At 42.5% G+C, this 23,312-nt stretch overlaps 1 protein-coding gene across 2 annotated transcripts in view; it reads left to right on the forward strand.

Moving 5' to 3' along the window:
• The window catches only part of ANGPT1 (angiopoietin 1), a 326,519-nt gene that overhangs the window by 159,207 nt on the left and 144,000 nt on the right, over positions 1-23,312 (forward strand). Inside the window, exons 2-3 of one of the 2 annotated variants that reach the window (XM_044294293.1) lie at positions 6,336-6,491; positions 10,926-11,047. In XM_044294293.1, the coding sequence (XP_044150228.1) occupies positions 6,336-6,491; positions 10,926-11,047 (278 nt within the window). Of the gene's footprint in view, positions 1-6,335; positions 6,492-10,925; positions 11,048-23,312 lie in introns of those variants that run through there. The other variant, XM_044294294.1, reaches the window with a different exon arrangement.

The following is a 23,312-nucleotide window of genomic DNA, read 5'->3' on the forward strand; positions in this document are numbered from 1 at the left end:
CTAAATTATGAAATTGCTAAATTGGGAATTGTATTTCAACCCAGAACAAGAAATGTGCTTGAACGGACACTAAATAACTCGCCCAGCTACAGCACTAAGGACAGATTTAGCTGGATATGAATTTGAGGCCTAGTATTTAGGCGCTGGGTGACAGGTATGGGTTTAGTGACAGAATTAGACTTGGAAATACACAGTAGCGGGTGTGTGTGAAGTTATTCTGAATGACCCAATGTGCACCTTGAATATTATATACCCTTTTAGGGATAGATTTCAAATAGCTCTGATATAGCAGAAACCACTAAATTATGAAATTGCTAAATTGGGAATTGTATTTCAACCCAGAACAAGAAATGTGCTTGAACGGACACTAAATAACTCGCCCAGCTACAGCACTAACGACAGATTTAGCTGGATATGAATTTGAGGCCTAGTATTTAGGCGCTGGGTGACAGGTATGGGTTTAGTGACAGAATTAGACTTGGAAATGCACAGTAGCGGGTGTGTGAAGTTATTCTGAATGACCCTATGTGCACCTTGAATATTATATACCCTTTTAGGGATAGATTTCAAATAGCTCTGATATAGCAGAAACCACTAAATTTTTAAATTGCTAAATTGGGAATTGTATTTCAACCCAGAACAAAAAATGTGCTTTGACGGACACTAAATAACTTTCCCAGCCACAACAGGACAGCGGTAACGAGAGATTTAGCGGGATATAAATTTGAGGCCTAGTATTTAGGCGCTGGGTGACCGGTATGGATTTAGTGACAGAATTAGACTGGGATATGGCCAAAAAATAACCACACTATTGCTGGTTAAATGCACTTGGTGATGGGCGCAGCTTGCCCCTGATGTAGTATATGGCCAAAAAATGAACAGACTATTGCTGGTTAAATGCACTTGGTGTCACAGCTTGACCAACCACACTACTGAGGGTTAAATGCACTTGGTGACGGGCGCAGCTTGCCCCTGATTTAGTATATGGCCAAAAAATGAACAGACTGTTGCTGGTTAAATGCACTTGGTGTGATAGCTTGACCAACCACACTACTGAGGGTTAAATGCACTTGGTGTGACAGCTTCACCCTGATGTAGGCTTTAGCCAAAAAACAACCACACCATTGAGGGTTAAATGCACTTGGTCGCAGCTTGTGCTGGCGCACCACAAGACACAAAATGGCCGCCGATCACCCCAGAAAAATGTGACTGACAAACGGTCTGGGCAGCCTAAAAACAGTGAGCAATTGAGGATCAGCAGCTCAATGATCCACAGCTGCAGATCGATCAGTTAATCAAGTCCTTTGGAGGAGTTAATCTGCCTAATCTCGCCCTACTGTCGCAGCCGCAACCTCTCCCTACGCTAATCAGAGCAGAGTGACGGGCGGCGCTATGTGACTCCAGCTTAAATAGAGGCTGGGTCACATGGTGCTCTGGCCAATCACAGCCATGCCAATAGTAGGCATGGCTGTGATGGCCTCTTGGGGCAAGTAGTATGACGCTTGTTGATTGGCTGCTTTGCAGCCTTTCAAAAAGCGCCAAGAAAGCGTCACAAAAGCGCGAAGAAAGCGACGAACACCGAACCCGAACCCGGACTTTTACGAAAATGTCCGGGTTCGGGTCCGTGTCACGGACACCCCAAAATTCGGTACGAACCCGAACTATACAGTTCGAGTTCGCTCATCCCTAATCACCAACAACACCAGAGAGCCAGGGCCCATGGATGCAGCTTTAATCAGCGTCGCTTTCCAACTTTACAGTGTTATTCCTATTATATATACACACTTCTAAAATGATTTTTATATGTATTTTTCTTGTTGTTGCTTATATAGCTTTGCCATATTCCATATCAGTGTGCAGACATTGTCACCTTCACATCAGTCTCTGTCCCAAAATGGACTCACAATCTAATTGGTCCTTTTACAGAATTAGGCCAATTATTGAGAATACTTGTTCCTGATAATTAGCTCGATTAAGGGTGCCTTCACGCAGGGCAGATTTTGTTGCAGAAAATTCTGCAACTGACTATCCATTCCCTTCTTCTAATTTAAGTTGTTTTGGCAAAAAGCCCTTGGTATTCTGCAAGATCCATTCAGGTGAATGGAACTTATTTTCTGATATTTCCACACAAAAAATCAGCCCCTGAAAAAATGTCTGCAAAAAAATCAGTCCCTAAAGGTGCTGCAGATCACCCAAAAAATGAACAAATACCCATATATTTATTTTTATAGGCGGCTTTCGGCTCATAAAAGGTTCTCCAGGAATGATTGAACCCCTTCCCAACCAGTGCAGTACCTGTATGGGGCTGGTCAGATCTTTAAAGATGGCCGAGGCTAAGGAGCGTAGTGGGCAGGTCCTAGAATGTGAGCAGTGCTGGATAGGGGAGAGGGAGCAGGTCCTAGAATGTAAGCAGGACTGGTTAGGGGGAGAGGGAGCAGGTCCTAGAATGTGAGCAGGACTGGTTAGGGGGAGAGGGAGCAGGTCCTAGAATGTGAGCAGGACTGGTTAGGGGGAGAGGGAGCAGGTCCTAGAATGTGAGCAGGACTGGTTAGGGTATTTTGGTCTGCAAAAGAAAGTTACATTACTGCTACACTTACTATATGAAAATTGGATATTTTTGGTCAAGAATATGTCGGGCCCATCTACCAACGACAAGGTAGCTTCTATCAGACAGGACCTACACTAACAGTCTTGCCTCTCTTAGACTGTGCACTTCCATCCATTTGCCCGGTGCTTTTAATCAGAGTATCCCATAACTAGATTTTACGTCACCAAAAGCCCAGGAGAGGAAAGACTGTTAGTGCAGGTCCCGTCTGTTAGAAGCCACCTTGTTATTGGCGAGGGGCCCGACATATTCTTGATCAAAAATGTGCGCAAAGAGCTTCTAATTTTCATATAGCAAGTATAGCAGTAATGCAGTTTACATAATTCACGTTTTGCAATGTTTGCATGTGCTGCTACTTGTAGTCCTTGTTTGCTTTGTGCATTATGCACTACGCTCTGGCACTTGCATGTACTACAGATCGGTCACCATTACTGTCAGGCTCCTCAGCCCTAATGGCATATCGTAGGCAGTAGCCAATCATAGCCACTTATTGCAGTGTATTATGTGGTAAAGCGTCACCACCTCACCCCACAAGGCACCTCTGCAGGTGGTGGCAGCCAGTCCTGCTCACATTCTAGAACAAATTGGAAGAGGCCCTTTTAAATCATTCCCGAAGAACCCCATTAAACTGTATGGCAAGTAACAAATAACAAAGAAGCTTTGCTCACTTCTCATGATCCCCGCTGATTCCATTCTGCCACTGCTTCAGTTCCCGCTGCTTTGCACTTTCTCTCCCAGCTCAGCAAGCTGTAATGGGTAGCCCCCCAGTCAATCATTGGCTGAAATGGGTCTTTGCTGAGGCTGCAGACTGGCTGAGTGGGTCTTTCCTAGCGGTTCTAGCATATCAAGCCAGAACAGGAAGTGCAGAGCAGCAGAGACTGGAGCAGTGCCATAATGATAGCGGCAAGGAATCGATGGAGGTGAGTAGGGCTTTTTTTTTTTTATTCTCCATGGAAAAGTTCTTAAAAAAAATGGGTAAAAAAAAATGAAAAAATTATGTTAAAAAAATACAATATAACAGACATAATCAAAAAATTAAAAACCCAAACAATATAACCAATAAATTGAACACATTATCTAAGGTGACTAACGTTAAGTAAAGAAATACATTTGAAATTGATTGGGAAATATCAGAATGTGTGGGGACATGCGCCATGGCAGCAAGGTGGCTCAGTGGTTAGCACTGGTGCCGTGCAGCGACGGGGTCCTAGGTTTGAATACGACCAAGGACAACATCTGCATGAAGTTTGTATGTTCTCCCCATGTTTGTGTGGGTTTCCTCCGGTTTCCTCCCATACTCCAACAACATACTGATAGGGACCTTAGATTGTGAGCCCCATTGGGGACAGCTTGATGCGGTGTTTGTAAAGCGCTGCGGAATGTAGCAGCATTATATAAGTGAGTAATATAAAAATAAGAGTAATGGAAACAGGCAGTTGTTAATGTATTCATGCATTTCCAGGAGGAATAACAGATGAGAGTTACTTTCATAGAATTGATAATTACTTTGGGAATCCTAGTAGTTTCCTCGGCAGACAGGAGAACTGTCAGGCCCTATCAGTGATGGAGTGGTCAGCTTCGAGAGCTGAAGACACATGAACCTTTCCTGCCAGGGAGAATATGAACAATGTAACACAAGACGAATCGTTTCAGAAAGAGGTCAAATGACAGAAGATAATGCTTAAGGTCTGTGATTTCTAGGTGATCTGATGAAATATCATACGCTGCTAACATCACTAAGTACTTTATGGAAATAGATATAATCAGGAGAGTTCAGAGAGGAACTCAGATAATATCCGGCAGAGCCTACTAGACTGGATTTGTCAAAATGGAATTCTATACATTTGAACAGTTCATTTCAATTTTCTAAATCCTGAAAAGTTTTACAATTGGTAAAATGAAAACTGAAGGCTCAGCAGAGAAAATGTATGCAGGATGTGCAGAACGGCTAATGGCGGGGCTCGCCTTCTCAGGGCATACTATGAGGAAAGCAAAGAGTGAGCTGACTGAGTAGACACAAGACCACCACTGACTCCCAGTTACATTGTCTTTTAATAGGAGCTTTGGAATAATTTAAAAAGGATAGATAGATAGATAGATAGATAGATACAAATAGAGAAAGAAAGAAAGAAAGAACAGATAGACAGATAAATATGAGATAGATCGATACCTAGATAAATAGATAGATATAGATAGACATGAGATAGATAGATAGATAGATATGAAATATATAATATTAGATAATAGATGGTAATGAGATATGGGTGGGTAGATAGGTAGGTAGACAGATAGCGCTAGATAGATAGATAGATAGATAGATAGATAGATAGATCAGATGGGTACACCCATGGATATGTAGCTAAAAAGATCTATAGATATATATCCAAAAAAATTACATAGTCTTTTTAAAAGTCCCATTCTGCTTAAACCGGAGCGCCACCAAAGGTTTAACTGAGTATTACATGATGCCCATTAAAATCAGTGGATAGTAGTGCATGGACATGCCAGGACCTCCAGAGATAGGAAGAGACAATCCTCTTAGGCTACTTTCACACTAGCGGCAGCCTTCTCCGGCAGGATATTCCGGCGGGTGCACAGCCTGCCGGATCCGTGCTGCCGCTAGTGCACCGTGCCGCCGGCCCCATTGACTATAATGGGGGTGGGCCGGAATAAAACTACAACTTATTTTTTTTTAACCCATCATGGGTTAAAGGATAAGGATCCTGAGAAGGAGACTCCTGTGTGTATTTTTTATTATGTGGTTTCTCAATCAGACAAACCCTTTAAATGCATAAAAATTGAAGTTGTGCCTATAATATGTGTTATGAAGCAGCCAGTGATGAACTCCATAGAAGACCATGTACAAGCAGCTAAGCCACCCAGAGGACCTCTGAAGACTGATGAATCATCTGCAAAGGACAGAACTTGTACTTGGTTTCTCTTGGGACAAGGAAATTATTTTTTTTCCCCCCAAAACGTCCAATTAATTCCAACAAATTACAAATGATCAGTTTCCTTTCCCCTCGGCCCTTCTTATGTGATGACCTTGTTGTAATTAATCAAGTGATTACTGTCCGGGGTTATTGCAATGATTAACACTGCACCGTGAACGCAGATTCCTTACTTCACTGCAACCACGGTAAACAGAGCTGGTAAAGATATTGTGCGCCGTATCCTAGACAATAATTAAAGGGGTTTCCAAGATTAGGAAAAAGGTCTTTTTTTTTTTCTGAAACAGTACCGCTTTGTCCAAGTCTAGTAATGCAGCTCGCCCTCACCCCTTACCCTATGATAAGAGAAACATTGTTCCTGGGGGAAAAAAACTGGAAAACCCTTTAAGTTAGGTCACCGTGCTTATTGTCCTTTTTTATCACTGTAAAATAATACAGAATTCAAAATAATTATACTTATTAGAAATCTGCCTACGTGGATCTCATATGGGATATCTGTCACTGTAATCCTGCCTGTTATGACATTGAGATGACTGCTGAAAAGTGATATGTACAGATCAGTAAGAGCCAGTGGCACCTATTATTGGCTTAGTAGCCAGTGTGAAAAGTACAGGATTTTATGTTTGTTTGTTTTTGTATGTTTTTATCATAGATATTTAACATCACCAATAATTATTTAATAAACAATAGGTCCTTTTCTGACTATACATTCCATTTAATGCAGGGTTTTTTACAGTGACTCTTTCTGGTTTCTTATGGATGTATATGTTATTCCACAGCTGGAGAACTATATTGTGGACAATATGAAATCCGAGATGGTCCAGATGCAGCAGAATGCAGTTCAGAACCAGACAGCAACCATGTTGGAAATAGGAACGAGTCTTCTAAGCCAAACAGCAGAGCAGACAAGGAAACTTACAGACGTGGAAACACAAGTAAGTGAGCTTGTAACTATAAGAAACATGTTTGTCACCTCCAATGGAAGCTATGCAGGAGGGGATTTATCAAGGCTGGCACCTGTAACGTCCCGCCAGTCTCGATCTAGTGTGCGGTGGAGATATGCTGTTTTTTGGTGCTTAATATTGATGACCTATCCTCAGGATAGGCATTTTGGAAAGCTGTAATGTCTTTGATTGTTTTTTTTATTTTTTTATTGTTTATTTAATTTTTGTTTGCATGTAGGGAAGAGTGATTAGAATTTTTAAATGTTATGTTTTAAAACCTTGTTATTTTTTTTTACACTTTTTTAAAGCCCCCCTAGGAGACTTGACTATTGTGGGCAGGGCTTCATAGGAATATTGCTGTGGCAGCCCTTGGAGCCTTCAGAAGGCCACAGCAGCCGAACGGCTCGATCTCGCTCCCAGGAAAAGACCTCTCAGATGCGGTAATATCAATTGACCACTGCATCTGAGGGGTTAAAAGTCAATGATCGGCATTATAGTCGATCACAGACATTGCCTCCAGGACAACATACATATAAGGTTGTTTTTCTAGCTCACCTCCTTGGCTTTTGTCCTCCCGTGTCTCCAGAAACCTTTGGGTGTGTCCCAGTGAAACAGCAAGAAAGTAGAAAAAAATGTTGGGCACTAAAGATGTAATCCAATAAAAGCTTCTTCTTTATTGATACACATATACATCAGCAGACATAACCACAGAGGTTTTGTGTTGGGGTAGGGGATGTTGGCCTTAAATATCTTAAACCAACATGGAACATTGTTACGACTAAGGACAGACAGTCCGAAACCCGTCAACGATTACCGCATGCTCCGTGGTTATGTCTGCTGATGTATATGTGTATCAATAAGGAAGAAGAAGCTTTTATTGGATTACAACTTTAGTGCCAAAACCATTTTTTCTACTTTGCTATTGCCTCCAGGAGTCTGGTGTGTAAAACAGCAGAAACCCAGCGGCTAAGACACCCGCTCAGCTCCTGAGTAGGCACCATCTTTAGAAACCCGACATTCCACTGAGTGCTCTTTAAGTAGATTTATTTTGCTTGTGGAACTATTACGCTGGCTTCAGAATAATTACACATGTGACATGTCCAGGATTAGAAAAACATGGCTGCTTTCTTTATAAGGCAATGCTGCACCACGTATTACAGCTCGATTAACGTGATAGGGACTGAGCTGCAATATCAAAGGCAACCTGTGAACAGGTGTGGTGTAGGGAGGAACTAATCGATTTGTATGTAATATCTGTGAGGGAGGGTGCTAATGCACCGGCAGATTAACATGGCCACAAATCTTGCATGGCCATGGTAATCTTGCGCATGTGCTGTTACTCGAAGTATTGGCATATACGCAAATTGGCGGAATCAGGAATTACATAAATGCCATAAAATTCATGCACATTGTGCTTACCAATACATTGAATCGGTTTGTAGCCACTAGCCAGATCATTGTGAGTTGATCTGCCGGCAAAGAGAGCATCCTGAGCAAGACAACAATTATTATCCATTATTAAATAACCTATATAGGAAGTTGGGCCAAATCACATCACCAATCCGTACCCAGAGACTAAAGCTATTACACCTACAATTACTCTGTATGCAAAGTACATAGATAGAAATATACACCGATCCTATCGAAATATATTTATTTTATAGTCCGCAGCTCTTTACAGACTTTGCATCGGGCTGTCCCCAATGGCACTCACAGTCTAAGTATATTCCTCTTTATTATACATGCACAGGAATTTAAGACAATGTAAGGGTGGGTTCACACTAGCGTTAGGGATTCCGTTATGGCTTTCTGTTATAACAGGGTTATAACGGAACATAACGGAATCCATAAGACGGAAGGGCGGAACCGTTTTGCTGCCCATAGACTATGGGCAGCAAAACGGATCCACCCTTCCGTCTTATGGATTCTGTTATGTTCCGTTATCACCCTGTTATAACGGAAAGCCATAACGGAATCCCTAACGCTAGTGTGAACCCACCCTAATGCTGGTATTGCACAGTCTTTTTTTATGGCTTTATTTTTTGCCATTTTGCATATTTTGCTGGTGTTTTTTTGCAATGTTTTCTATTTAAAAAAAATGGCAGCTTCAGATGTTACACAGAAGTCTATGGAGAATATTAAACGCAGAACAAATAGTGCTTTTTAATAGTGTTTTTTTCAATCCTTGAATAGTGTTTTTGGCTCAGTAGCATTTTACGATGCATTGTCTTAGTTGCTGGCAGGGGAGAACATATTTCCTATATAAATAGGCAAGGCATGCAAAAAAGTCATAAAAAAATGTCCACTACACTACAAAATGCTGTAAAAGACAAGCATATTTGGAAATGTTTTCTTTATAGGCCACACCCTATAAAAATAACCAAATTCCATGGGCAGTGGGTGCAGAGCCATTGTACCAACTAAGGCCTCCTGCACACGAACATGTGCTCCCCGTGGCCGTATTGCGGACCGCATTTGCGGATCCACAATACACGGGCGCCGTTTCGTGGGTATTCCGCATCACGGATGCGGACCCATTCATTTCAATGGGTCCGCAAATGCGGAGATGTGGAATGGTGCAGAACAGATGTATCGCAAACCCATTAAAGTGAATGAGTCCGCGATCCGCTGCGGCTGCCCCACGGTCAGTGTTCGTGCATTGCGGCCCACAATTTGCCATGGGGCGCACACGTGTGCAGGAGGCCTAAGGCTGAGTTCATATGATCGTTTAGCTTTCCGTTCTTCTGATACATCAGAAGAAGAGAAAAAAAAACAGGATCCTATAAAAAAAACTGATCCTGTTGAATCAATTTTTTGTACAGGATCCGTTTTTTTTTCTCTTCCTCAGACAGATCAGAAGAATGGAAAGCTAAACAGTGATCTGGTCTTCTCTGGAGCAACCAGGCCGCCATCTCTTGAAATAGTCCTGGTGTTTGGCAGCTGAGCCTTTGCGGTCAGAGACACTGGTGCAATTTTCATAGTCCGGTAAAAGGCCAAATTCAAGCAGGCAGCTTACAAATCAATCCGCAAAACAAGTTCAAAGTTAGGGCAGGCAGCAATAGGGCAATACAAGAAACAGGTTAAGGTCAGGGCAGATGGATAGGAGTAAGTTATCAGGCTGGAGTTTGGTATACGCGTCATCAGACAAAGGATCACATCTTTGCTGGTCACTAGAGACTAGGATCCTAAAAGCTCAGGCAACATCCCACTATAAAAGGTACCTTAAATACCCAGGGACTTTGGGTGCGCCCAAAGACACAGGGCTGGAGGCCTTCTACAGACTGCAGCGTAAAGCATACACAGAAGACGCTGGAGCCCAGGACTACTCCTAACAGAGGACAGAGAGAGCGGACCCCAGCATCCTAGTAAATTGAGAGCACGGCTGGGTGAGAAAGTGTGCCCTACTCTCCAGCTCGGACTTTTTTGATATATCACAGCAGGTGGTGGCACTTGCGTGGATGGCTCAGCAGTGAATGGAGGGGACGCTGCACATGCATGTTGTTCTTCACTTTGTGAGCACCGTTCTGGAGATGGGAGTGGATCCCAGAGGTGGGTCCCACTCCTATTTGATGGCATATCCTAGAGATATGCCGTCAATGGCCCAGATGGGAATACCCCTTTATTCTACATATTGATCCAGTTTGCATTCAGGATAATTTTAGGTGTAATAAAATAAAATAAAAATATGCTAGATATTAGCCACCCGCCACTATAATCCAGAATTCTTCTTCTCTTATGCAATGTACAAAACTATCTGCTATATGATGGATTCTGGAAACGTCTGTAAGTCCTGTGGTTTCCAAAGAAAATATGAGAAATCTGTTATTAAATATGAGAATATGAGAATTCCGAAATATGAAAAATATGAAAATATGAGAAATCTGTTATTAAATTGTTTCACCAAAATAATCAAGCTGAATGTGGGACTCGCAGACCGAGCTATGCTGTCAATGACGACCCATGCTAGTCCTGACTTTTACACGCGTTTTGGTTTTCTTTCAGCATTCTGGTTCAATCGCAGCAATTATTTTATCATTTAGGATGAAATTCTAGTATTTTCTTGTTCCCCAGAGACCTCAGCTCCATTAATTCTGCTGCACCAAAACCCCCTGCAAAATAAAAATGGCTGTCAAACCCCACGAGTCTCATGGGCCAATATGAACTACCCCGTCATCAAATAAGGCTTTCTGTAGGACCACCATGAAATGACCAGGGGGGATCTATAACTGCAGGTTTACAATAACATTTACTTATGGTTCAGTGGCATACAGTCAAAGCTTAGGACTGCCATAACACATCCTTACACTATCGCGCTGGGCTTGTTTGCTTTACATCACGTGTTAGGTTAGATTTTTATGTCACTGCACTAATGTAAAATGACAGTTTGATATATCGCAGCTATTTATTCTCTCTTTTTTTTTCCAGGTTCTCAACCAGACGTCCAGACTAGAGATTCAGCTGTTAGAAAACTCAGTGTCGACCTACAAGCTAGAAAAACAACTCATTCAGCAGACGCACGAAATTATCAAAATCCATGAAAAAAACAGGTAATTCAATCTTCGACAAGATGTTTACCAGTAATTAATATAATTTAAGGCAATGATTAGTATACAGTTATTACCATCAATCTCAGGCTGCGGCGCCATAAATTGTAGCAAAAATATCTTAAGAGAATAATCAGTATATCATTTTGGAGTGGACCTAAAGAAGACTTCATGGCATATCCTTTATTAAGGTCCAAAATTCTGTGCAGATTATTTTCTTAAAATATCTTAATAGCGAGCGGAGCTCCATATGTCTGATACACAGCTTCATATCAGCTGTACACAGATTTAAATGAAAAAATTCTTGCAGTCTGCAGTCACCACTAGGAGGAGCTCAGGAGCTCATTGCATACGGTGTTAATAAAGGGGTTGTGTCATCTGGGACTTTGATGGCCTATCGCTAGGATAGTCCCACCTCTGAGACTCGCACCTATCTCCAGAACAGGCCACGGAAACTGAAGGAGAGCGCACAGCACATGCGTGGTGTGCTCTCCATTCATTTCTATGGGAGTCTTGAAAATATCCACGCTCGGCTCTTTTAGGCAGTGCAATAGAAATAAATAATGAGTGCACTGCGCAAGAAAGGCCACCACTGCATTTACTTCTATAGGAATGCCGAAGATAGCCAAGCCAGTGCTCAGCTATTCTTCGTATAAACAGTATGCAGTAAGCTTCTTAGTTCCCTCTAGTGGTGGCTGCTGGTAGCCAGAATGTTATCCATTAAATCTGTTTATTAGTGTTCGGCGAGTATGCTAATCGCGATGCTCGGCACATTGCGGTGTAAGGCCGAATACCGCGCGTGCTCGAACGCGATGCTCGAGTCTCCTCCCTGCACGTTTGTTGGCTGATACGCAGTAACTAATGCCATTCACTGTAATGCCATAGCCATGTTGGCTGCTGGCATTACAGTGATTGGCTGGCTGAAATGCGGCATCGGGTGCCCGATGACACGTGTTCAGCTCAGTATTAGTCAGGGAGAGCTGGAGAGCAGAAGGGAGAGATAGTGTAGGGATTTAAATAGCAATATTTTAGTTTTTATACTTGCTATAGACCCAAAAGTCCTTTTAAGGACTATTGTGTGTGGCAGCAATATATATTTCTAGTGTAATGTGTGCGCAGCCTAAAAATATCTGTGACAGCCAGTGTACTTTTTCTGTAGATGGTGTCAGCTGCGGACAGTTACACTACCTACATCTCCTGTATAACGTTTGCCCATCCTAAATATCAGTGACATTCTGTGTACTTTATTTGCGCATACTCTAGCAAAACCTGCGCTACTGTACGTGTAACATACTTGGCGAGCAGTAAGAGACGGGGAAGTGGCCGTGCTGCTGATGGTGCACGCAGAGGCCGTGTCACTGGGCGCGGTGAAACTGCCTGCTGCCAGAGCACAAGAAACACACTCATCCACAATACCTAGCTTCATGTCCCAGTTTGCACGGCGGCGCAGGACACCACTCTCAAAGTCAGACCAGTGCGACCAGGTGGTCGGTTGGATTGTAGCAGATAATGCTTCCAGTCGGTGAAGCACCACCCTGTCTTCCACAAAGTCCAGTCTCAGTAGCCAAGAGTCTGGTCAACAGAACCCTCACCCTGATCCTCCTTCCTCCCACCATGGAAAGTCTTGGCAAACAAGTGATCCCACACTCGGATATTCCGAGGAGCTCTTTTCATTGCCATTCCTTAATTTGGGCCTCTCGTGAAGCCCACTTGAAGCATCCACAGTCAGAAGAAGATGACGGTGAGGAACGGCAATTAGTGTTTCAAGAGGTGGATGATGATGATGAGACACAGTTGCCAATAAGTAAACCGCAATTGGTGTCTCAAGAGGTTCATGATAAGGATGAGACACAGTTGTCAATAACTGAGGTTATTCTTAGATCAACAAGTCAGAAAGATGACCAGAGTGAGGAAGTGGAAGAGGAGGTGGTGGACGATGAAGTCACTGACCCAACCTGGGAAGGTTGCAAGCCGAGCAAGGACAGCAGTACAGAGGGGGAGGGATCCGCAGCACCGCAACAGGCTGGAAGAGGCAGTGGGGTGGCAAAAGGGAGAAGGCGGGCCACACCAAACAGGCAATCTCCCTTGCCAAGGGGTAGGTGTTCCGCAGTCTGGTGCTTTTTTGAGGAAAGTGCGGACGATAAAAGAATTGGCATTTGCAACCTGTGCAGTACCAAAATTTGCAGGGGCTTGTACACTAGCAACCTCACCACCACTAGCATGATCCACTACATGGCATCAAAGCACCCTAATAGGTGGGCCGAATGCCTGGGTCTACAACCAGTGTCTGCGGGTCACACCACTGCCTCCTCTTCCCCTGTGTTACGTGCTGGCCAATCCCCTGTCCAAGACGCAGGGCCGGATGCCTCCTGCCATGCACGTGGACCTTTGCAAGCACCATCAGCTAGCACATCTAATTCTGTGTCCCAGCGCAGTGTACAGATGTCTATACCCCAGGCCTTTGAACGAAAGCGCAAATACCAAGCCACCCAGCCGCAGGCCATAGCACTAAATGCGCACCTTTCTAAATTGCTGGCCCTGGAAATGTTGCCATTTATGCTTGTGGACACTGAGGCTTTCCGCAGCCTGATGGCGTACTCTGTTCCCAGCCGCCAATATTTTTCACGGTGCGCAGTTCCAGCCTTACACCAGCATACTGTATGTCCCGTAACATCACCCTTGCCCTGACCAACGCAGTTATTGAGAAGGTCCACATAACGACTCATGGACAAGTGCTTTTGGCCAGGGACGCTACATTTCCCTGACGGCACACTGGGTGAATGTTCTGGAGGCCGGGAGCTAGTCGTACTTTGGGATGGCACAGGTGCAACTAACGCCAAGGATTGCGGACACTACTTCCATCAGGTTTTACGCCGCCACCTACATTAGTGACTGCAACCCCTTCTTCTCCTCCTCTGCCTTCTCCTCCACTTCCACCTCTAAATTATCATCTTGCAGCACTAGTCAGACATCAGTCAGTAGCTGGAAGCAGCGTAGCACTGCTGTAGGGAAGCGGTAACAGACTGTGATTAAACTGATCTGCTTAGGTGACAAACAGCACAGGGGCAGGGGATAAGGGACAAGACTGACCTGTGACTCTCGCCGCTTAACCTAGAACCAGGAATGGTTGTGTCTGATAATGGCCGTAACTTGGTGGGGGCTTTGGAGCTCGGCAAGCTCACACACACACCATGCCTAGCCCACGTGTTCAAACTAGTGGTTCAGCGGTTTGTCAAAACCTACCCCAATTTGCCTGAGCTACTGGTGAAGGTGCGCCGCGTGTGTACCCATTTCCGCAAGTCATTGACAGCTTACGCCGGTCTGGCAACGCTGCAGCCGACTGTTGAGCGGCGTGAGCAAGCGCTGGAACTCTCCGTTACACATGTTGGCCAGGCAGCAGAGGGCAGTAGCGGAATACCAGCTGCAACATGGTCGTCACCTTTACAGTCAGCTTTCAAAAGCGATGAGTGGGCATTGATGTCTGACCTCTGTGAGGTTTTACGCAACTTTGAGGAATCAACACAGATGGTGAGCAGCGATAACGCTATTATCAGAGTCACCATCCCACTTCTGTATCTACTTAAACGCTCGCTGCTCACAATTAAGGCGGACGCTTTGCATGTGGAAGAGGTGGAAATGGGGGAAGACAGTACACAGGGTGATAGCCAGATCACCCACAGTTCATCTCAGCGCAAATTGGACGATGAGGAGGAGGAGGAGCAGAAGACGGTTGCCTTCACTACAGAGGTTGGCACCCATGGAAGTTTAATTCCATCTGTTCAGCGTGGATGGGTAGAAGAGGAGCAAGAGGAGATTGAGAGTCATCCTCCTGATGAGGACAGCGAAGTCTTGTCTGTTGGGACTTTGGCACACATGGCTGACTTTATGTCAGGCTGCCTTTCCCGTGACCCTCGCGTTGTACGCATTTTGGCCAACACCGATTACTGGTTGTTCCCCCTTCTCGACCCCTGCTACAAAAAGAACTTCTCATCTCTCATTCCTGTGGTGGAGAGTACGTGCAAAATTGTGCAATACCAGAAGGTCCTTGTGGAAAAATTGGTCCAAAAATTTCCATCTGACAACGCTGGCTGCAGAGTACATAGTTCCTTGGCCAACTGAGGAGGCGAAATTAGGGGAATACACAGCAGTTCTAACAGAGGCAGGGCAACACTCTCTAAAGCCTGGGACAGTTTCATGACACCTCGCCAGCACCCTCACCCTGATGCGTGGCCTAGTGTCACAAGGAGGGACAAATTTTGGAATATGGTGAAGGAGTATGTAGCAGACCGTGTCAGAGTCCTCAGTGATCCCTCTGTGCCTTACAACTATTGAATTTCCAAGCTGGACACATGACGCAAACTGGTGCTCTATGCCTTGGAGTTGCTGGCCTTCCCCGCCGCCAGCGTTTTGTCAGAGCGTGTATTTAGTGCTGCTGGGGGCATAATAACTGATAAGCGCATCCGCCTGTCAACTGAAAATGGTGACCGGTTGATTCTTATAAAAATGAACAAGGCCTGAATTGCCCCTGACTTCTCTACTCCACCAGAGGAAAGAGACTGAACATGAAAGCACTCTAAATGTGGCTTTTATGGTGTACTGAATACAATGTATTCGCATGCAACCCTTCCACCACTAAAAAGGGTATATGGTTCAATCTCCATTTTCTCGTCCTCCTCCTCCATCATTTTAACATGCTTATTAGGCTGCCCTTGCTCCTAATGTTTTAGAGGTTCAGATCAGCAGCGGGCCTTTACCCATTATGTTTTAGAGGGTTATCAGCAGGCCCTCACCCATAATGTTTTTGAAGGTAACCAGCAGGCCCTCAACCATAATGTTTTAGAGGGTCAGCTCAGCAGTAGGCCATCGCCCACAAAATGTTTTAAATGGTCAGCTCAACAGCAGGCCCTTGCCCACAAAATTTTTTAGATGGTCAGCTCACCAGAAGGCTCTCGCCCCAAAAAATTTTTAGATCGTCAGCTTGGCAGCAGGCACTCGCCCACAGAATTTATTAGATAGTCAGCTCGGCAGCAGGCGGTCACCCACAAATATTTTTTAGATGGTCAGCTGAGCAGCAGGCCCTTGCTCCTAATGTTTTTGAGGGTCACCAGCAGGCCATCAATCAATAATTTTTCAACGGTGTGTATGATGCCATCCTTTATGTGTAATAAAGGGTGTATTGTAGTGCTGGTTCCCTGTAATTTTTGGCAGCCCTTTCACTTAGTGCATAGGCTTTATGAGTGTAGAAGTCCCACTACCTGAACAATTGTACCACAATGTGAATGAGGCCCTCCATTATGTGATATACAGGTTGTATCGGAGTGCCTCTGCCTTGTAATTTTTGGCAGCACTTGCACTTTATATACAAGTAAATATACAGGAAAGATTGTTTCCTAACAATTTTTCCTCTAAAATCGATTTTATCTTCCGTTTGGTGCTTATTATTGTCAGTCTGTAAAAGTGGCGTACTACTCGGACAACATCGTTTCCAGCAGTGACCTGGGAGTCCAAGATGCATCCAGACATCCTCCCCATGCTGTTCCCAAACCATTTCAGTGGTTTTCCCATCAATTTCTGACCTTTTCATGTGAACCAGACACCCTCCCCTCTTCAGAGCAGGGGGTGCCTGGTTTAATGCTCGGGTTCTCCTACTGACTACCATTGTGCTCGGGTGCTCGACCAACACTACTGTTTATGCAAAGGATTTGAAATTCTGTACCAGAAAAAAAGCAGATCTCTATTCACTCTGAAAACATGTTAGGAAATTAAAGGGGTTTGCCACCTCATATATAATAATGTACAAAAGAGTGGGTAAGGTGGATATATGTAACTTAATAATAAATAGTGTTCAGAATTTCTTAACTGACCTTTAGCACTGGGAAGCATGGCTGCTTGTCATCCAGGTCTTCTCCAAGGAAAGCCCTTTAATGCCTGACCTGAAAATGAGGGGCATGTAATTAACACCCCCCCCCCCCCTCTTTAAGATCATCAGAATAATTTTTTCCTTTCATTATACACTTTGTTGCTTTTATTTTACAAGCAAGATATGTCAATACAATGTGGTCAATGATGGTTCCAAGGTCAGCTCCAAATGGGGTTGTCCTACTGGATCTTTGTGCCCATGAGCCCTGCCAGCCATTTCCAAGCATACCTCTTCTGCTGGAACACATGGCCTAAACATTATATAACACTACATAATACATAATATAACAGTCTGTGGTACTGCAGTGGCAAAACTCTTAACAATACTTCAATTCACAAGAAAACCACATATAGACACATACAGGAAAGACATCTCATGACACAATATATTTTTTTTTACAAAGCTTGTCATCTTGTAATTTACATTTTACAATATACTGAGCCAAGAGGAAAGGTATGGAAGGAAATATGTGAAATGATAAGGTATAATTATGAGGATGAATGAAAATAATCTTTCATAGAACACTTCTGAAAGTTTTTCTCTAAAATGTACGTCCAGCTTTCGGCGATCTCCATCTTGAGTGTCAGTCATTGTGTAAAATAAGAAGGTTTATTATTGTAATTTATTACATCACGTATCCATCTTGTAATTTGGAATATTTTCTTTACACTTTATTTGGATCTTTCATATCTTTTTTTTCAATCCCCCATGGTAAGCCTAGTATTGAGAATCTGTACAGTGTGTCCTACTGACAAAAGTGAAGACCGTATGAGATAAATATAATGAAGGAGTGATTCAATTGTATTGGTCGGTAGATTCATGGCAGGAATATCATGTTCCTAACAGATTTCTCATGTGGAATCTGCCTAACTGGAAATGACACAAACAAGTAACTCTTAATAAGAAAACTTGGCAAGAAGTCATAAAAGACGAGGCCAAGACTTAGTCTGCCTACAGTATTATCCAGCCAGCAATTTATTATGAGATCTTTATGATCGTCTTTAAATATAAAGTCATGATTTTTTTTACTACTTGGTTAGTTTGTGGGCCTAAATGCAAAATCTGAGACAACTGTTGTACCTTGTACATAGTCATGATCTCCTCATATCGAGCAAAGGGACTTTTTGGGCCTACACAGACTTCAGGGTCTGGGTGCAACCATAACAACTGCACTTCCAATAGTTGAACCCCTGAATAGATAAGTTCCACAGATCTGCACAAAGGAAGTTGTTAGTTTACTCTAGTTTGCTATTTTTGGTGTAAATGTTCTTTTATGAGAATGTCAACCCTTCAATACCAGTGTTTTTATCAAGTAAAAATGATATCATTCTGTCTTATTGTAGACACCACTAGGGGGAGCTCAGGAGCTTACTGTTTATATATTATAGTCAATAATAAGGCAGTATTCGAAAAGCTCTTAAGCTCCCTCTAGTGGTGGCTAGAGGCAGATAAAAATGTATTTGGTTCTATAGTTATGAAGGGAATTATGAGCTGTGAGGAAAATATACAAAAAAAAATTATTAGCGCTGAGCATTTACTGTACATTAGAATATGACACTCCCCAGACATGCGTTGTACATCGATTTTTATCAGTATGAGAATATATCTTTGTCACCTGCTATTATAAAGCAATGCATTTCTCTGTATATTTCCACACGGATCATAAAAAAATCCAGAAAAGAGCTGAAAGAGCATGTCAGCCCTGCAACCAGACAAAAGCCATACATACAAAAGATTGACAGCTGCTCACACTAGGTGCTTTGTCCCAGGGATGTGTACCCAGGCCAAGAAGGAGGATGAAAGCGTGATATTCACTCTTGCAGAACTTGTTAGCAATTTTTCCTACCGCCCAACGTATTGTGTCTTCTCACTTGCTATAAATTACTATGACACAATCCGATGTGAAATGTGCCACTCTTGGAAAGGTATCCCTGCCCATGCTGGGAATTTGCAATTTGTGCAAACGGTTCTTTATCTATAGACAAAAGTACGTTGACACCTGACCATCACACTTACCGTATAAGAGCTTGGCAGACATTTCATTCCAAAATCATAGGTGTCAATATGAAGCTGGTCCCCCTCCCCATTTCTGTTGTGGCTATAAAAGGCTCCACTCATTTGGGAAGGCTTTTTACAAGATTTTGGAGAGTGTCTGTGGGAAATTATGCCCATTCAGCCAGAAGAGTAGTTTTGAGGTCAGACACTGATGATGGATGAGAAGGTCTGGATGAGAAGGTCTGGCTTGTAACTGGCATTCCAGTTCATTCCAAACACGTTGGATAGGCTTGAGGTCACAGCTCTTGCATGCCATGTCATTATGGGGCACAGTCACGATGGAACAGGAAAGGGTCTTCCTCAAATTGTTACCAGAAAGTTGGACACAAAAATTGTCAAAAATGTCTTGGAATGCTGTAATAATAAAATTACCCTTCCCTGGAAATAAAAAGCCAGCCCTTAAATAGTCCTGTACCATTGCCCTTCATCATCTAATTTTAATGGCAGTATTATGTATTGTATTCCGGTAGGTAGTGGTCTCTGGACGTCATCAGAACCATAATGTCAGACTGCCAGATAGTAAAACCATGATTCATCCCTCTAGAGAACACGTTTCCTCCACTCCAGGGTCCAGTGGCGGCATTACGCACATCCAGCCCATGCATTGCATATGGTTATCTTAGGCTTGCATGCATTTGAAGAACCCAATGTACAATTCTTGTGCTGATGTCACTTCCAAAGGCTATGAGTTATGCTAAAGGGTACATGAAATATTTTAGTTGCCATGCACTGTTGCCTATAAGTATTAACAAGGTGAAAAAATTTATTTTTATCGTAGGCTGTAAAGTAAGATTTATGATGCCAAAATTATTGTGCTGATATCTATTTACCAATATCACAAATATTTTTTGTTCTCTTTTTCTAGTTGTGAAGGGTTTTCTGGGGGAGAATAAAAAAAAAGTGGGGCTAGATTGGGTTAAAAATTAAAAAATATAAAACATTACTCACCATACCGATCCCATGCAATCTCAGCCAGTGGTTAGCTGTGTTGTCAATTCCAGTCATTTCTTGTGTTTCGAGCCAGAACCAGAAAGTGGAGAGCAGCGAGGACCAGAGCAGCATCAGAGTGAGTAGTGTTTACTTTTTTAAGTCTAACCCATTCTTTCCCCTCACTCCTCTTACTCAGGAAAACGCCTTTAATCTCAGGCACTTTGCATAATATGTTTTGCATATTAGAATAGAAAACTCCACTTCCAATTTTTCTAGAGCAAGATTAATAGCAAAAATGAGATCTGATTGACTTCTATGTGCAGCACTGATCCTTATTCATAATCTTTTCTTATACAGGATGCCCATTGTGGTTTTAGCCTTTGTTTCTTTTTGTTACTTTATTGTATTGTACTATTGAAAACATTACTGAAATGTATTTAAATATAAAACCAACATCTAGGAATTATTATAAAAACATAAAAGAAAAAAAATGTGAAGTATATTGTAAAGGAGTTGCTGACTATTAGAAAAAGGGTCTGTACCCCCCCCGCCCACACACACAGGGTCTTATGGACCCCCCCCACGTTCACACAATTTAATTTAGTTTAATAGAGAATGATGTAACTAGCAAATTTCTAAATCACTTTATTTAAAAAATCTGCCTGCATCCATCTGAAAAAAAGCCGTAAAGTTGTGGCCACTAGAGGTCTCACATCCACCTAATTTACAGTTCACTGCCTATTATAGGGCAAGATTTCACAGAAAATAGGGGGGGGGGGGGTCACAGCTAGCTAAGATCATGATCCTGATAAAATAAAATTATAGGAGCCCCCTGTGTGTCTGTGCTGGCAGAAGGGAGACACCCTCTGCTTCTGAGTGAAATGCATCCAGCTGTGCAGCTGAAACAAAGATAAATATGGCTGAAAAAGACTTTAGGGAAACCCAAAAAACACCTGTTCCATCGCCTCTATCATTGTACAAAGAAGCTAAGCCATTATGCAAACTTTTTTTTTTTTTTTTAACTCAGCTATGCTTTAAGCTGGCATACTAGACAGTCCGTGGACAAGAGTGGCACCATTTCTGGAAAAAAAAGAGCAAATTCCTTATAAATCTACTACTTTTAAAAATATAACTTAAAAAATCTGTGTTTGATATATTAATAGTGACAAGAAGAATTCATTTCTGCCATAATGACAGTATTCAGCACAATGCAATTTCATTTTGTTAAACACTTGATTAAATTAGAATCTAGATGTCTATCAATAAAATGTCCTAATAATGTTTTCCTAAATGATATTAAATTCTTAATATGTTTCAAATTGGTTCTGTTTCCCAAAGTCATGATCAAATCTATAAACGTTCGGCTTTTATGGAAGGATAACATTGGGATCTGGAATTATCAGGGAGTTTGACTGTTCAAGGCCAATAAAAATATGATTCTTAGTCCATGAACTAAAATTATTTCTGTTATCAATGATGACTTCAAAACCAGCTTTCATCTCTGTCCAAATCCCTGAAGGCACCCATATAAATGCTTGCCATTTCTACACAGTCAGGACTGAATCAGTAACTGTACATGTCTGATAGATTTTTGCTCATGAAAAATGATTTTGTTATAACTTAGTCTGAAATGTATCCACTATAATTATTTTGGCAAATCACACGGCCTATCACGTTCATCAAACCATTAGTTTTGGAAATGGATGAACGTTAAATATTTAGTTTCATAACTAGAGTTAAACTAATATTACTTACATTGTGTTTAAAGAATTATTTAATATATGGAATGTCTATCCACCCATAATATAATTCACATTGTGTGTATAGATTTGTTTAATACAATAGAACTTCTATGAGACAACCACCAAAAATTGCATTGAAAATGTATCTTCTGGGGGTGGTCTCAAAGATGATATCCAGTGTGCATAATATATGGTGGAACTGAAATCTGGTCTGGATATGGTGGTAGTCTTCTCAAAGAGGTGGTCTTGTGGAAAGGTTTTCACTATGTATGAAATGTCTCTCAAGAGGTTCTTCACAATCTAGAACAGGCTACGAATATTTGATTGGTGGGGGTCCAATTTATAGAACCTCTACCGGTGCGCTGAATTTAGAGGCTTCAGTATTATTCATTTAGCTCTGCGTCATACATACAGTTAAAGCGGTTGTCCACGAACACATAATTAATAATAAATATATATTAAATAAATATATAATAATATTAATAACATAATTGTGTAATATACAATAATTACGAACATAGTAATAACAGGTGCCAGCAACCTGTCTCCCCTACTGAAAGGATTTTATTTACCTGATCTCCACCACTCCGGTCCTCCACTCTGACTCCTGAACCTCCATCTTCCGGTCTAGGGCTTATTTCTTCTTCCTCAACATGGGCATGGTCACCTGATCAGCTTCAACCACTGGCTTCAGCAGTGAACTGTCTCTTGTGCAGCTGAATAGGGTCAGGTGACCAAACCCATGCTGTGGTAATAAAAACCAAACCCCAGACTGGAAATTGGAGATGTGGGAGACAGCACAGAGGACTGGAGTAACTGGAAGCAAGTAAGTAGGATCTTTTCAGTATGAAAGGTTGTGCCTGGTACTGCTGCTTGGTCCCATTTGGGACTGAGTTGCACTAGCAAGCACAGCCACAGCTGTATGTATAGTGCTTTGCCTAGGTAAACTATGAAGGCAACACTGTGCCCATTAAAGAACCACAGTCCCTAAATTTAGCATTTAGCTAATTGCAAAAAGTGTTGGGAGTTGGCCTCCACTTATTAAGTCAAGTACTGAATTCCATTGTTAAGGATAGGCTATCAATTTTAAGCTCTCAGAAAACCCATGTCAGCTTTGGATAGGGTTAGACTGGCCTAGCAGAGTACCAGAGAATCCTCCACTGGGCCCATGCTGTGAAACCATATCGGGCTCCAAAGATCCAGGAGAACAAAAACACATTTGGCTAGAGCCAACCACCTTCCACTAGGCTCTATTTCTTTGATTCAAAACCTATTAAACTTTATTGATATTATAGGGCTTGAGACTCATGAATAATTTTCTCTGGTGGGTTCCAGGAACCCCAGTCGGACACTGGCTTTGGACAATATTTTTTTGTTAGGCTACTTTCACACTAGCGTTGATGGATTCCGACAGGCAGTTCCATTGCCGAAACTGCCTGCCGGACCTGGAAATCCTGTGCAAACGGAGATCATTTGTTTCCGGATCCGTCTGACAAATGCATTGAAAGACCGGATCCATCTCTCCAGTGTCATCCGGAAAAACAGATCCGTTATTTTTTTTTTTCACATTTTTAAAGGTCTGCGAATGCGCAGACCGGAAAACCGGATCCATCAATGCGTC

This window comes from Bufo gargarizans, chromosome 5 (assembly GCF_014858855.1).
Source record: "Bufo gargarizans isolate SCDJY-AF-19 chromosome 5, ASM1485885v1, whole genome shotgun sequence".
Taxonomy (NCBI): domain Eukaryota; kingdom Metazoa; phylum Chordata; class Amphibia; order Anura; family Bufonidae; genus Bufo; species Bufo gargarizans.